Source organism: Quercus robur, chromosome 11 (genome assembly GCF_932294415.1).
Source record: "Quercus robur chromosome 11, dhQueRobu3.1, whole genome shotgun sequence".
In the NCBI taxonomy this organism is placed as follows: Eukaryota; Viridiplantae; Streptophyta; class Magnoliopsida; order Fagales; family Fagaceae; genus Quercus; species Quercus robur.
Genome location: NC_065544.1, coordinates 6,042,694 through 6,056,239, shown reverse-complemented (window position 1 = coordinate 6,056,239; position 13,546 = coordinate 6,042,694). Strand labels below are relative to the sequence as shown.

Below are 13,546 nucleotides of genomic sequence, written 5' to 3'. Positions count from 1 at the left end.
TGGATAGCTCTTGCTGGAATACTGGTTTTTCCTTAGATGGCTTTCTGCTATTTGGAGTAATGGTTCAATAAGATTGCTTACACTGATAAGCTGTAGCAGTTGGATAAAGTAGAAATTGTAGCATTTGTCTGTGGGAGAGATAATTGGAGGTTGGGAACAGTGAAAAGTGGTTGATTGGAAATGCCATTAAAAGAACAATGTGATGGCGTCCCCAATATTTTACAATAATTAAGTAATTCTGCATTAGAAAAAGTGTGTAATTTCTTTTGTTCTGACAATGGTGTTTTCTGACTTGATCTGATTTTGTTCCTTAAGGTAGACTATTCTTGCTTGCATGCTCAGACAATTTATGAGAATTGGTTATTTATATTTTTTCTGTTACTGCAGCTTGTAGGACACTTCTTGGAAGAGACTTGTACAAATCCTGCTTTCATCATTAACCACCCTGAGTTAATGAGTCCTTTGGCAAAGTGGCATAGAACGAAGAAAGGCCTTACTGAGCGTTTTGAGTTATTTATTAACAAGCATGAAGTATGCTTTTCAGGATATCTTGATTTCTTTTTCTTTCTATGTATCATTTAATTTTCAGCTTTATAATTCATGATTCTGACTTAATTTTTCTGTAACCGCTCAGCTCTGCAATGCATACACTGAATTGAATGACCCTGTGGTACAACGCCAGCGATTTGCTGAGCAGCTCAAGGTTCACGCATCAGTTTTTAAGTGTGCAGTGGATTTATCCTTAAATAAATTCCTCTGGAACTCTTCTGAATGATATGTGGTCTGCATGCAGGATCGGCAATCTGGTGATGATGAAGCAATGGCTTTGGATGAAACCTTCTGTACGGCTCTTGAGTATGGGTTGCCTCCAACAGGCGGTTGGGGATTGGGTATTGATCGGCTAACAATGTTGTTAACTGATTCACAAAACATTAAGGTTCTCTTCTCTCCTCTCTCTCTCTTGGGTCTCTGCCTGTTTGCATTTGTCTCATTTATACATATGTGTACGCTCTATGTTCTCAATGGGCTCTCAACATATGCTATTTGGTAACAGGAGGTTCTTCTCTTCCCAGCCATGAAACCTCAAGATGAGCCATCTGCTAAAGGTACTCATTTTCAGTTTGGCCCATGTTATGCTTTTGTCTTAGTTGATGCTAGTCTTTTCTGTCTCTTTCGTAATTTTTTTTTTTTTTGAAGGGTGTCTCTTTCGTATTCAGTTACAGGTTTCATTCCTGTATATTGTGCTGATGGCGTTTTTGTGTTCTGTCTAAGGAGTATGCAGTTATATCTATATTTATTAAAGTCGTACCGAACTAATTGTCGAACTTTCAAATCATTTATGTAGGATTTTGGTTTGGTATGAAAGAAACACTGGATTTGCAAAATAAATTTTATTTTTTAAACTGAGTTTTTAATTATAGGTTGTTTTAACCAAATAATCATGCTTTCTTTCAATATTTAATTATAATGAAATACTTTTTAAGTCTTTTACTTTGAAACCTTGATTGATTAACTAAGGTATCAATTCAAGGCTCTATTTTTTGTCTTCGTCTATATAAATTCATGAATTCTATATTTCAATGATGCCTATGTATTCTATGAAATTATACTTTTTTTAATTTCAACATTTAGTATGCTTTCAGCTTACATATTTATTTAATTTAGTACTGGCTAATCAGATTTTTTTTTTTTTAATTTATTTTATTTTCAATATTTTTTTCAATTTAAAAAATATATATAATTAAACACTGACTATTGGTTTTCACCCAATGACTCAATTATTGAACCAATTAACCATTATACCAATTCATTGGTGGTTTGATGTTTGGTGCAGTTCACTTTTTGTTCCTGTTTTGATAACTATGGTTATGTTGTCCATGTCCCAGAGTATTGTATATTTTGACTGACTTAGTTGGTCCCTTGGTATTCCTTTAGGCAATGCAGGAGCTTAGGAAATTTTCAAAATTCTGAAACCCAGAGCTCTCATCCCAGAAAGTTGGCATGAACCTTTGATCGATGTGATTTCCGTCATAACTGAATTTCTTGGGGATTTTGTCACTTTTTATGGGTCGAAATACCATCCATCCTTGTTAATTCAGTTTACTAATTGTGTAATTCTTCATATATCTTTTTATTTTAAGTTTTTGGCAAATTCAAAATATCATGTGAAATTAAATGAAGAATCAAGTTATTAGAACTGTTGTTGTCTCTCTCTCATATATTTATGCATAATTGGGAGTTTGGAGAAAAACTCTTGAAACTCTTATATTTTCTTATTGGATTCGAATTTTGAAAATCTAACTATTAGTTTACATGTTATTATATCCTCTATGCTTGCAAAATTTCAAGAAGATCAAAGATCAACAATTATGTCATCAATGACATGTTTAAATAATGTTCAAGTTTTATGGTAAACAATTAAGCATAAAAAATAGATGTATTGATTTAATAGTAAATAACATCTGATATGAACGAAATTTGACATGCATGTTATGAGTATAAAGAATATGCAATTTAATGGTTAAAAGGAGTTTATAGGGTTTTTTCAGAAACTTTGTCCGCATAATTGTGTAAGGATTATTGAATTATGCGGCTTTAGGCATAGCATTAAGCTTTAATTTCGGAAATGCAATTAAATAATACTGAAATGAAAGGCAAGAAGCCTATTGCTGACTCAGAAAGATTTTTTTTTTAATTGTCTCAAATACCCCCAATTTTTCAGCTTGTTTTTGACTCGTAAACGTATTTTTGGACACTAAAATTCTGGCTCGGTGAAGTGCAGAGTAGTATTCTACTGTCCACACCATAAATATATCATAAAATTCTATTGTTTTTATTGCAAATTTGTGCTTAGGTAACCGTGTGTGAGTCTGAATTTGGTTGGTAAGGATAGGTTATAAAATCTATATTTTACAGTTTATATTATTTAATAAGAGATTATCATATCAGTTTTTTACTTAAAACTTAATACATCTTATTACACATAGTAACATCTCAATAAACTCATAGTTAAGTTAGATTTTTAATTGAATATTAGAATTGATTAAGTGTGGTTGTATCTATTCTTTAATATGTAATATGATAATGTGGCATGTTGGGATTGGAGGGGTAAAACTTAGATTTTACACTACATCCTTATAGAATTTGATCTCATAGTATATATATTGGAAAATAGTATATATATTGGAAAAGTATCGGTGGGTTAAGATTAAGTTATACATTACGTCACTTTTTTCGATGTTACACAAATTCATAACACTTCTAATTTCGTGTTAATTGAATGCTATTTATTATTTTATTAAAAAACTCAGGCATAATTTTAAAGTTAATAATATTCCAAAATTTATTTTTTTGAATGGGTAATTGAAGTTTTGTTGATTAGAAAAGTTCAATATGTTTACGGTAGTGTAGAATACAATGCAGCTCAATGGTAAGTTGTTAAAGTATTTGTTCAATAAAAAAAATGATGGGACGGTGTAACATCTCAAAGAGTTACATAGTGTTTAACTTTAACGTGGTCTTATTAGGATATTACTATATATATATATATATATATATATATATATATATCTCGTAAACCATGTTTTTTTATAAAGTTTAAACTTAGGTATTAGGTTGGTAAGCTTAGATATAGTTTGTAAACTTAGGTATAATTGATTAGGTATTGTACCTTTGGTTCTCATTTAGATTATGTCATGTCATTGCATTGACGCTAAGAGCCTAGTAACACAACTGATATTTCATTGTGTTTCAACAAAGATATTTAGGGTTTAAATCCTCTCATCCCAGCTATCAAATTATAAATTTTTTTTTAAAAAGTGATTGAATTGACCAATGCACAAGGTAAAATTAAATTAATTTTTTTTGGAAAAGATAACATTGTTTTTACTAGTCAATACAATCATGTGGTTAAATTCAATTAGGGACCCTATGTACAACATTTGAGAATTTGTTCTTAAGTTTTGCCCTTTCTAGAATATCAGGGAAACCATGTTTATTTTTATCACTAACTACTACTATCTTAAGACTATCATACTAATCCTAATATATCATATATTGGATTCATTGTAATACACAATTTAATATAGCATAGATGTACTAGCTTAGGACTTTTCCACTGTATACATAGGCCATCAGACTAGATCATGTTAATTAATTCTTTTTGCTTTCTTATTCTCTCTAAATCATTTTTTTCTTCTTCTTTTTATTATAACTTGGTATTACAGTCATAATCTTTGTCCCTTACCAACCTTCATCGTTGCTTTTGCTATCAACATTAGAGATCACACTAAAGATATGATCTTTAGGGATCCCATCTATACCTAAGCTTCTCAAATTTGCATTCATGTCCTTAAATAATTGTCATTTTGGTGTCACACACACCCTCAAGCATTGAGTCTCAATCGTGCATTTCTTGTGATGCGTGAATTGCCTCTTACTCTGAAGACACCCACCATATATCTCACATGAGCTTAGAGCCCTCACATGTCAATTTTGTTATGACGACATGCTTGACCTACTATCTGACTTCCATAGTTCATTAATGCTCCACACAAAACACTTGTTGGAGATACACCTACTTGTGCTGTTGCTCCAAATCTCTTTATGTTATTGTATCGAACAATGCTAGGACCACAACTATTTACACAATTTTTACCGTAAACAACTCGTAATGTGATAAATTGTAAGTGGTGGAAGTGTGGACCCACTACTAATAACTTGTCACGTGACAAGTTGTGTAAATAGTTGTGGTCTTAGCATTTTTCTATTATGTCGGGTCTCTCTATTTAATCGTCTTCTTGATGTTTTTCTATTCAAGTAGTAGAGTAAATGCTCCTTAAGACTACTCTTACACGTCCCTAGTGAGATAGAGTCTTTCGCATTCATCACCTTCTTCACGAGCTTTTTCCTCTTTAATGGATATATATATATATATATATATATATATATATATATATATATATATATATGAATTTCGTTGTGGTTCTCGATTCATGCGATGATCATTAAAGACCTTCATTGTATTGAAGAATTAATGTATGCTCTTTGAGACTATTCCTACAGGTCCCCAGCAAGATGTAGTCTTTCGTGCATCACCTTCTTAATGGGCTTCTTCCTTTTCGGCGGTGCTGTTGTCTTAGGCTTTTCTTGGTAGTTTTTGATTCATTCTATGGGAACTAAAGACCTTACTCGTGAAGATTGTCTATCCAAAGTTAAGATTTTCATCTAGCATCCACATTGAGATTGACGGGGATTAATGGTAGAAGATATTAGGGTATTTTTATCAGAATATTACCATAAATATTGTAGACCCTGATTTTTTAGAACATTATGGGCTAATAAGATTTTGTAATACCATAGGCTGTCATGATTTGCAGGGTTATCATACTAAGCGTATTGTATTTGTATATATACTCAAGATTAGGTTTATTGTAACACACAATTCAATATAGTAAAGATGTAACTATTTGAAGTTTTCTATTGTTGAGGTAGACCGTTAGGTTGAATTGCATTAATTCTTTTTACTTCTGCTTTCTCCTTCCACATTATTTTGTTTTTGTTTTTTTCTTTCTATTTTAACATGGTATAAGAGTTATAATATCTTCAACTTTTATTCTTGCTTCCATAGGTAAAATTAGAGCCCACACTTGAGACCTAGATTCATTCCATCTATTCCTAGATTTTTCAATTATGCATTTGGGTCCTCTTAGAATTGTTGTTTTGACGTCACACATGCCCTCAAGTACCTTTGTCCTAAAATGTTGGTCATGTTTAGAAAATTCAATTTTTTAAGGAAACATCATTTAATGTATTGTATCTTAGTTAAAAAAAGTACAATTTTCCAAAACTACTGACTTTTAAGATAAAATAAATGGTAAGATAGGAATTTTATTTATTAATTTTAGAAAGAGGACTTCATTTTAAAAAATCTCAGAATGAAATAGAGAACCAACAATTTGGGATTGTGGGAGTAACATACAATTCAATATTGCAAAGATATAGCCATTCAAAACTTTCTGCTGTTAATATAAATCATGAGAACAAACCATATTAATTCTCTTTGTTTTTTCCTTCTCAAAAAAAAAAAAAAAAAAAAAATCCCTTTGCTTTCCCTTTCTCTTTCTACGTCATTTTAATATATTTTAACCAATATTAAACTTAATTCAACTTTCCCGTATTTGGAATATTGACTTAAAAAAAAAAAAAAAAAGAGTGAGCTTGATTAGCTTAGCTCATATTTTCTCTTGTTAATAACATAAAGGCTGGTCGTGCTTAATAGGGCTGTGTCATGCACTTTGAACTCAAGACCACGACACATTATTTTAGGAATCAAAATGCATGACTCTTCTCTTATAGGGGGAGTTGTTAGTTTGTTTAATGATTAGAAATGTAGTTTTACAAGCTTAGGAAGGTGCTCACTGCTCGCTTCCTAACCTTATTTTGACATCTGTTAGGCCTCTACTTTCTAAAATACATAATGATTTTATTTCTTTTGTAAAAATATTAATATATTTTTGTCTTATCTTCCAGTGTCCCCGATTTGGACGTTTCTGTTTGGTACCTTTGACTGCTAAATGATATCATTTCTCCATGAATAATATAATGAAGCTCACACCAATGACCTCTTTGTCAAACTAAGGTGGTTGATATCTTGTTGTTAACCATCAATTTCAAAACAATTTATGTTGTCAAAGAATCTATTAAACATGCTGTTAAAAAGAATGCTGAAGGTTTGCCTATTTTTGATGTAAGTGTTGGTCGAGGTATTCTTGATGGTGTCAATACCTTGATCTATACTATTCTCAAACATTTTGCTGGTACTCCATCTAATATTTCGTCTCGAATTTCTGATTATTTGAATAATTTGAGATGTCCTACTATGTCTGATTACAGATGGTACCAAGATGTTTTCATTTCCAGAGTTATGCTTCGGAAAGATTGTTACAAGCCTTATTGGAAAGAAAAGTTTATTGATCGACGGTCTGCCTCTTATCTTTGCTCATAAGGTAAAACAAGAATTAATGGGTAAAAATGATTCTATTGATTATGATAATTTAACTTATAGTGATATTTTGAGCATTATTAAAAAACTTGGTATTAATATGTGCAATGATGAAAAATTGTTAAAACACCAATTAAAGAATAAAAGAAAAGCTAAATATAAAATGGGTAATTTCTGTGAACAATATGATTTGCCTCCTATTGCTCCTTCCAGGCAAAATGGTAAAAAACATGATGAAAGTCACAAAAATTATAGCCATAAAAAATATAAAAAAAATACAAACCTAACTTTGTTAAACCTAATGATTACTATGCTAAAAAGAAAAATGTTTCTAAAAATTATGCTAAACAAAGATCAGGTATAGGCAAATGTTTTAATTGTGGTAAACTTAGACACTACAGTAAAGCTTGCAAACAAAAACTTGGTAAGTTAAAAAATAAGTTTAACATGTTAAATATTGAAGATAAAGATTAAGAAGAATTATTTAGAATCCTTGAATCAAACAATTCGTCTGATTCTTTGGAAGTTGATTTTTCTTCTTCATCCTGATTTAAACTTGAGGGACAACCCCCCTTAAATTGGCAAAAATTCGGAGTAAACAGTCTCATGAACAGTAAAAGTGAATAGTAAATAGTAATCGGTGAACAGTAATCTGTGAACGGTGCTTTTTTAAAATATTCAATAACGGGGGCCTTGTCTGATTCTCCAAACCAAAGAAAACTTAAAAAGACAAAAAGCCAAAGGAATCTCTTTGAATAAAAACATCATCTTTTACGCATGGAATAGTAAAGCAATAGACTTTGAAATGATTGAAAGCCAAAAAAATCTCTTTGAACATCATCATTTACGCATGGAGTAGTGGAGTAGTGGTGTAAGAAAGGGAACCACCAACATTATGTACAAGTTTAAAGGATTTCGGACAATGAATCTTAATTATAATGTCAATGATCTTACTGATTATTATATCCATGGAAATAAAACCTTAAAACTCCAAAGCTACTGGTTGGCTTTCAACTGTCTAGCATTCATTCATGGGCTCTTTTTGAGTGAGAGGGAGATAGTTGGAGAGAGAGAGAGAGAGAGAGGCAGAAAGTGGTTCTCCTGTAAACGGCATATGCCTCTTGATTCCCATTTCCCACAAAATTATTAAGGCCATAGCTAATTCAAAGACCCAATTAAACATATAGCTAAAGAAACCTCTGCATTGTGGTAAAAGACCACAGGATTTCAAATCTGTCATATCTGATCATTTTTCGCAAAGAAGCCCAAGCATGCATAATATTTTCAAAAATCTCTATCATGAGGGAAGACTTATACACCATACCATCAAAAAAGTATTGGTAGACATAAAAGAGTGGGTACAACTACAATCACTTATTGCAATCCTCCAAAGAGATTTTGGTCTCTTCATTGACATGAATTCCCTCTTAGTCTTTCTCTTTCATTCCTTCCTCGTAGTCATCTTGGGGTTTATCACTTTACATTTAATAATAGACCTAAAAGTCTTTTTTCTTAGTCACAATAAAGAGGTCAGACAGTGGAACATATAATGCATGATTGAATTTGCAAGTGCAGGTGTCCTCAATTGTTGAAAGTTGAGTGGAAATTATGATGGTCCAACATAAGACAGGATTAGGCAACATACCATTTGGCATTTGCATAGTCTTGCACTGATTGAGTTCATGTGCTCATCCTTAAACCATGCATTTCTTGTAAGTATATGAGGTTAATCTCACCATAATTTGGTGCATTCTCATATAATTTATTCCATCTTTTAAAGGATGATTAGCTTCTTGAGTAATATGGCTGTGTGGTTTGATGACAAGTTGTAAAACTTTAATAGAGACATTCTATTCTCTCCACACATGACAAACATCCTCATAGGACTACCATCATTTGCCTATAGGTATTGTGAGGAAAACACTATTCGATCCTCCTTCCCCTACTCACTCCAAAAATGTCCTTCGGTGTGCTTTATGAGACCATAACCAAGCAAATCCTAGGTTTGTTCACCACTGGGGTTAGTTCAATGTATTTAGGGACTAAAGCAACAGCTTTATATTGAGACTTTTCTACTATTTAAATATTATCAAAAAAATAAAATTATTAAATTTCTATATCATATATTTTTCATATTACCTGCTAAAAAATGAAATTAATAATTAATGATGTGAAATGAGATATATATGGAAATTGTGAAAATAGCACAATTCATTTACTCATTGACAATTTTTTTTAATCATATAGTAACTGATTTTGCGAAGAGTATTTTTCCTGGTTTTGAATCTCCTTCCTTAGTCCTCACTTCTAATATATATAGAACAAAAAATATTTTAATTGAAAAAATATAAAATTTCTGAATTTCATATCAATGGGCTGGCATTTGGTGAACAATAGCGGTGTTGAGGGCCAATAGACCATGTCTCTGTGAAACATGACAATTTTTTTTTTTAACATATAAAATGAATCTGACAAATGTTTATGGTACCTTTGTAAAAAGCCTTATAACTCAATTAGTAACCTCTATGTTTCCAATGGAGATGTACAAGTTCAAATCACCCACCTCGGTTATAACCATCAAATTATAAAAAAGGAAAGATACAAGAATACCTGGTTTCTTGAAACCAATTTCTTTTGAATCCAGCTTCTAATATATATTTACCCCAATTATCTATCTTTGAAAGTAGTAATGAATATACACACACTAGGAGTATGTTTGGATACCGTTTATTGCTGAAAACTGAAAATACTGTAGCAAAATAATTTTTAAACGTGTGAATAATGTCGTGAGACCCAAATTTATATTGAAATCTGTATTTGGATGACTTTTGTGGGTCCGTAAACAGTGCTGTGGGACCCACCATTTTTCAGCAAAATGTAGAAACGCACGTTCTCAGTGCTATCCAAACTCACACTAGAGTTAAAGAATCATTGGATAACTGAATATTACTTGTATGTGCTGATCTTTAGGAAGAGCATCTTAACTCATTTTTGCAACATCATAGTTCCACACATAGAATAATAATCCATTACCACCTAAAGCAAAGCACAAATGTACAATGCATCAGTTGACCATTGCCCAAGTGAGCACATTAGCCCCTCAAAGAGGGAATGTCTTTGTTTAGTCAATAATACTTGAGGGAAGAAACTTTCACGCGCATCTGTCATCTCAATGTGATCAAGTTTATCATCACAGACGATGACAGTATCATAGTAGGGTTTGACTATGATAACTTAAGTGGATAACTCATTTTTGCAACATCATAGTTCCACATAGCAGGGTTTGACAGATGCTACAATAACTTAAGTCCCTTTTACGGCAAAAGAAGGGAAACTAGACCAGTCTACAATTCTTACCACAGCAATAACCCTAAATAAAACCAAACATTCTATAGATATCCAAAAACAAAAAATTTCCCTAAACTCATTGTATAATTCGACCAAGAAAATACACTTCAGCTCAATGATAAAGGGTGGGATGGCATTTGGGTGGATTCTATGTGGAATCATATAAAGACATGTATTTATTTTAATTGATCAGCAAACGGTTGCACTCATAAATGTAGATTAGCAGAAAAATAACTAAAAGACTGACAAAATTTCAAACTGATATTAGAAATTCACCATGACCAAAATCAACAATTTCAAGAGAATTTTGACAAACTACAATCGACAATTGTTTTTGGCAAGTCTAGGCATTTGATATAAACTCCCAACTTTGAAACTTTCGACAATATCAAGCAAAGCAATAAAATGCATGTATATGTAAACAAACAATAAGTCCTAATACATGTAAATGAAAAATATTCAGAATGGAATCCAGCACTTTAGGAGCTAACTGTTTAAAAAAAAAAAAAAAAAAAAAGATTCTAAGGCTCAACTGTAGTCACCTGTTGCCACTCCCCATCTACTGCTTCCTTCCACAATGTCACACTGTTGTTTCCATCAGCCACAGCCAATATGTTTCCTGTTAGTGACCAGGAGACCCTCCAAACAGGAGTCTTGAAATCATTCAGAACCTTGCCTTCCCATTGATCCCCCTCCTTGGCCACAGTCCATATGATGACTTTGCCATCCTGTGAGGCACTTGCAATTGTAGATTTCGGAAGTCCCAAGTTAGGTGCCCAGGCAACATCACGAACCCAATCTGTATGCATCTGAAGAGCTGGAAAGCAATCCATCTTCCATGTCCCATTATAGAGCTTCCACACCTTCACAGTATTATCACAACCACCCGAGCAGAGCTTCTGAACAGGATCAAGCAAGCCAGAACCAACAAGAGCCCCGGGAGCTGTTGAGGGAGCCCATGAAACAGATGTCACACCAACTGGGTGAGCCTGGTCAATCCTTGAGGTGTCCCAACCACCATCCGGTCTTGCAGTGAAAACTGACATATTCCCATCAGAGGAACCACATGCCAAACAAAGTCCCAATTCATGAGGAGCCCAAGCAACAGAATTGACAGATGACTTGTGGTCATTGAAGACATGGGCTTGAGTCCACTCATTCGGATTACCCTCCTTCCATATTATCACTTGCCCATCATAAGAACATGAAGCAAGTAAAGACCCAAATTTTGGGTGAGCCCATGCCACCTGCCAAACAGGTCCTTGGTGACCAGTTAACGTTGCAAGCTGCTGAGAGGCCGTATTGCTCACCCCAGTTATCTTAATGGAGTGGTCTGATGAGGCTGTGGCAACACGCTTACCATAGTAATCCATGGCTACATCATGGACCACATCTTGGTGACCAGTTTCAATCTTTTGCGAAGGCATTTCCTACCGTTAACACTGCTCAGAACAGAAGAAGTAAACCTAAATTATAACTGATTCATACTCCAATTGATTTTGCACATAATTTCAAACCCTTCAAAAAGTGAAATCATCTAAAATTTTAAACATAGACCCACTATTTGATTCCTAAGAATGTGCAAGAACATGAAAAACAAACTAAAATAATAAAAAACTCGAAATTCTAAGTTTTCCGCAAATCTTTAAAAATACAATATTTGTATAAATTTCATGAGCTACCCATTATTTCTAAGCTAACAAATCATAGAAATCTGATCTCAGTCTCATATAACAAGTTGCATTATTGAGTTATAAAAGTAGCTATGAAATCACTGCTATAGGGGAATAAGATCAAATTCCATATAGCAAGTTGCATCATTTGCAAATATTGCATGAAATTGACTAATCTACAAGTAGCTATACAAATTCATCAATCAAATTAAGCATACCCCAAGTGCTACAAATTCACAGACAATGAAATGAAATTCATCAAATCTTGAACAAACCCCACAAAAAATCCAAATCCCATTTATCATTTTTTTTCTACAAAATCTCCTCATAAACCACACACCTAATCTAAATCTTGAACTTACAAACCCAATAGAATCAAATAATCAACACACCAACAACAAAAGGAGGAAAACGTTAATAAATCAAAACTCACCGACACAAGTTCAGAGCACAGCGGAGCGGCGGCGGCGGCGGCGGCTGCGTCGGCGTTGTCTCTTGCTCTCCCAGACTCTCAGCCTCTCCGATTCGGATTTGTTTCGTTTTTTTATTGGATTTGTTATTATTATTATTATTAATTTTCTTTTCGGATTGGATTTTAATGAGGTTTTGGGCTGGGCTCATTAGAACAATAAGCAGAGCAGGCCGCTTTTTTAAAAAAAAACTATAATTTATTGATTAATTTATTTTTTAATTATAATTTTGGGCTCAAATTGGAGAGAAATTATTAGGTCTAGTTGGAATAATAATAATAATAATAATAATAAAGATTAGTGTTACAGGTACTACAAATTTTAGTCCATTAGTATTACAAACTGATGTGTCACAAATCAAAAAGACGCAATTCAAAATTCAATTATAAGGTAATTCAAACTTACAAATTACATTTACTAGCTTGTAACCTTATGTACATGCATGGATACACTTAAAGATATATAATAAGATGCATAATATAATTCTTATATATATATAATTTAAATACTATTGATAGTCATTTTTATATTTTGTTAGCTCTTTAAAAAAATTTGTGAGGATATTATTAGATATAAAATGTAAATTGTTCATTTTTATTATTATTATTGTGAAACACTTTTTTTTTTTTTTACACGATTCATTTATTCTAAACTTTTTGGTTTTCGTATTTAATAATTCACTTGGATGAATGTTCATGATGTAGTCCCACATTTGATTATAAAATTAAGAAATAAAATTCTTTAAGAATAAATAATTTAGGACACATGCGCAAAATTAGAATTCTAATTTGGAATTTTAATTTGAGTTTCTCTCCGTTTTACTTATTATTATTATTATTATTATTATTATTATTATTATATATAGATTGGCACATCAGATGTTTTATTGGTTGGAATTACTATTTATGTAGTCTTCCCAATGGATCTAATAATTTCTCCAAATTTGAGGATCGAAATAAATAACCAAAAGAATGGACATTTTGTGCTAGCAGTAGGATCAGTTGGCATAAGAGCAGGAGGATCGAGATTCTACATGCTTCGGAGCGAAAACA

The 13,546-nt window shown here is 32.5% G+C and overlaps 2 protein-coding genes across 8 annotated transcripts in view; one reads left to right on the top strand and one right to left on the bottom strand.

The window, feature by feature from the left end:
* LOC126707597 (lysine--tRNA ligase, cytoplasmic-like) overlaps positions 1 to 13,546 on the top strand; it is a 71,167-nt gene that overhangs the window by 13,655 nt on the left and 43,966 nt on the right. For 3 of the 5 annotated variants that reach the window (XM_050407324.1, XM_050407322.1, XM_050407323.1), the window contains exons 14-16: positions 388 to 531; positions 635 to 703; positions 794 to 937. In XM_050407324.1, the coding sequence (XP_050263281.1) occupies positions 388 to 531; positions 635 to 703; positions 794 to 937 (357 nt within the window). Of the gene's footprint in view, positions 1 to 387; positions 532 to 634; positions 704 to 793; positions 938 to 1,054; positions 1,107 to 1,935; positions 2,277 to 13,546 lie in introns of those variants that run through there. The other 2 variants (XM_050407325.1, XM_050407326.1) reach the window with 2 other exon arrangements.
* LOC126707602 (protein transport protein SEC13 homolog B) overlaps positions 10,595 to 13,546 on the bottom strand; it is a 77,953-nt gene continuing 75,001 nt past the window's right edge. For 2 of the 3 annotated variants that reach the window (XM_050407332.1, XM_050407333.1), the window contains exons 2-3: positions 12,458 to 12,500; positions 10,595 to 11,781 (exon numbers count right to left, since the gene is read on the bottom strand). In XM_050407332.1, coding sequence (XP_050263289.1) covers positions 10,873 to 11,778 — 906 coding nt within the window. In that variant the 5' untranslated portion in view covers positions 11,779 to 11,781; positions 12,458 to 12,500 and the 3' untranslated portion in view covers positions 10,595 to 10,872. Of the gene's footprint in view, positions 11,794 to 12,457; positions 12,501 to 13,546 lie in introns of all 3 variants that reach the window. The other variant, XM_050407331.1, reaches the window with a different exon arrangement.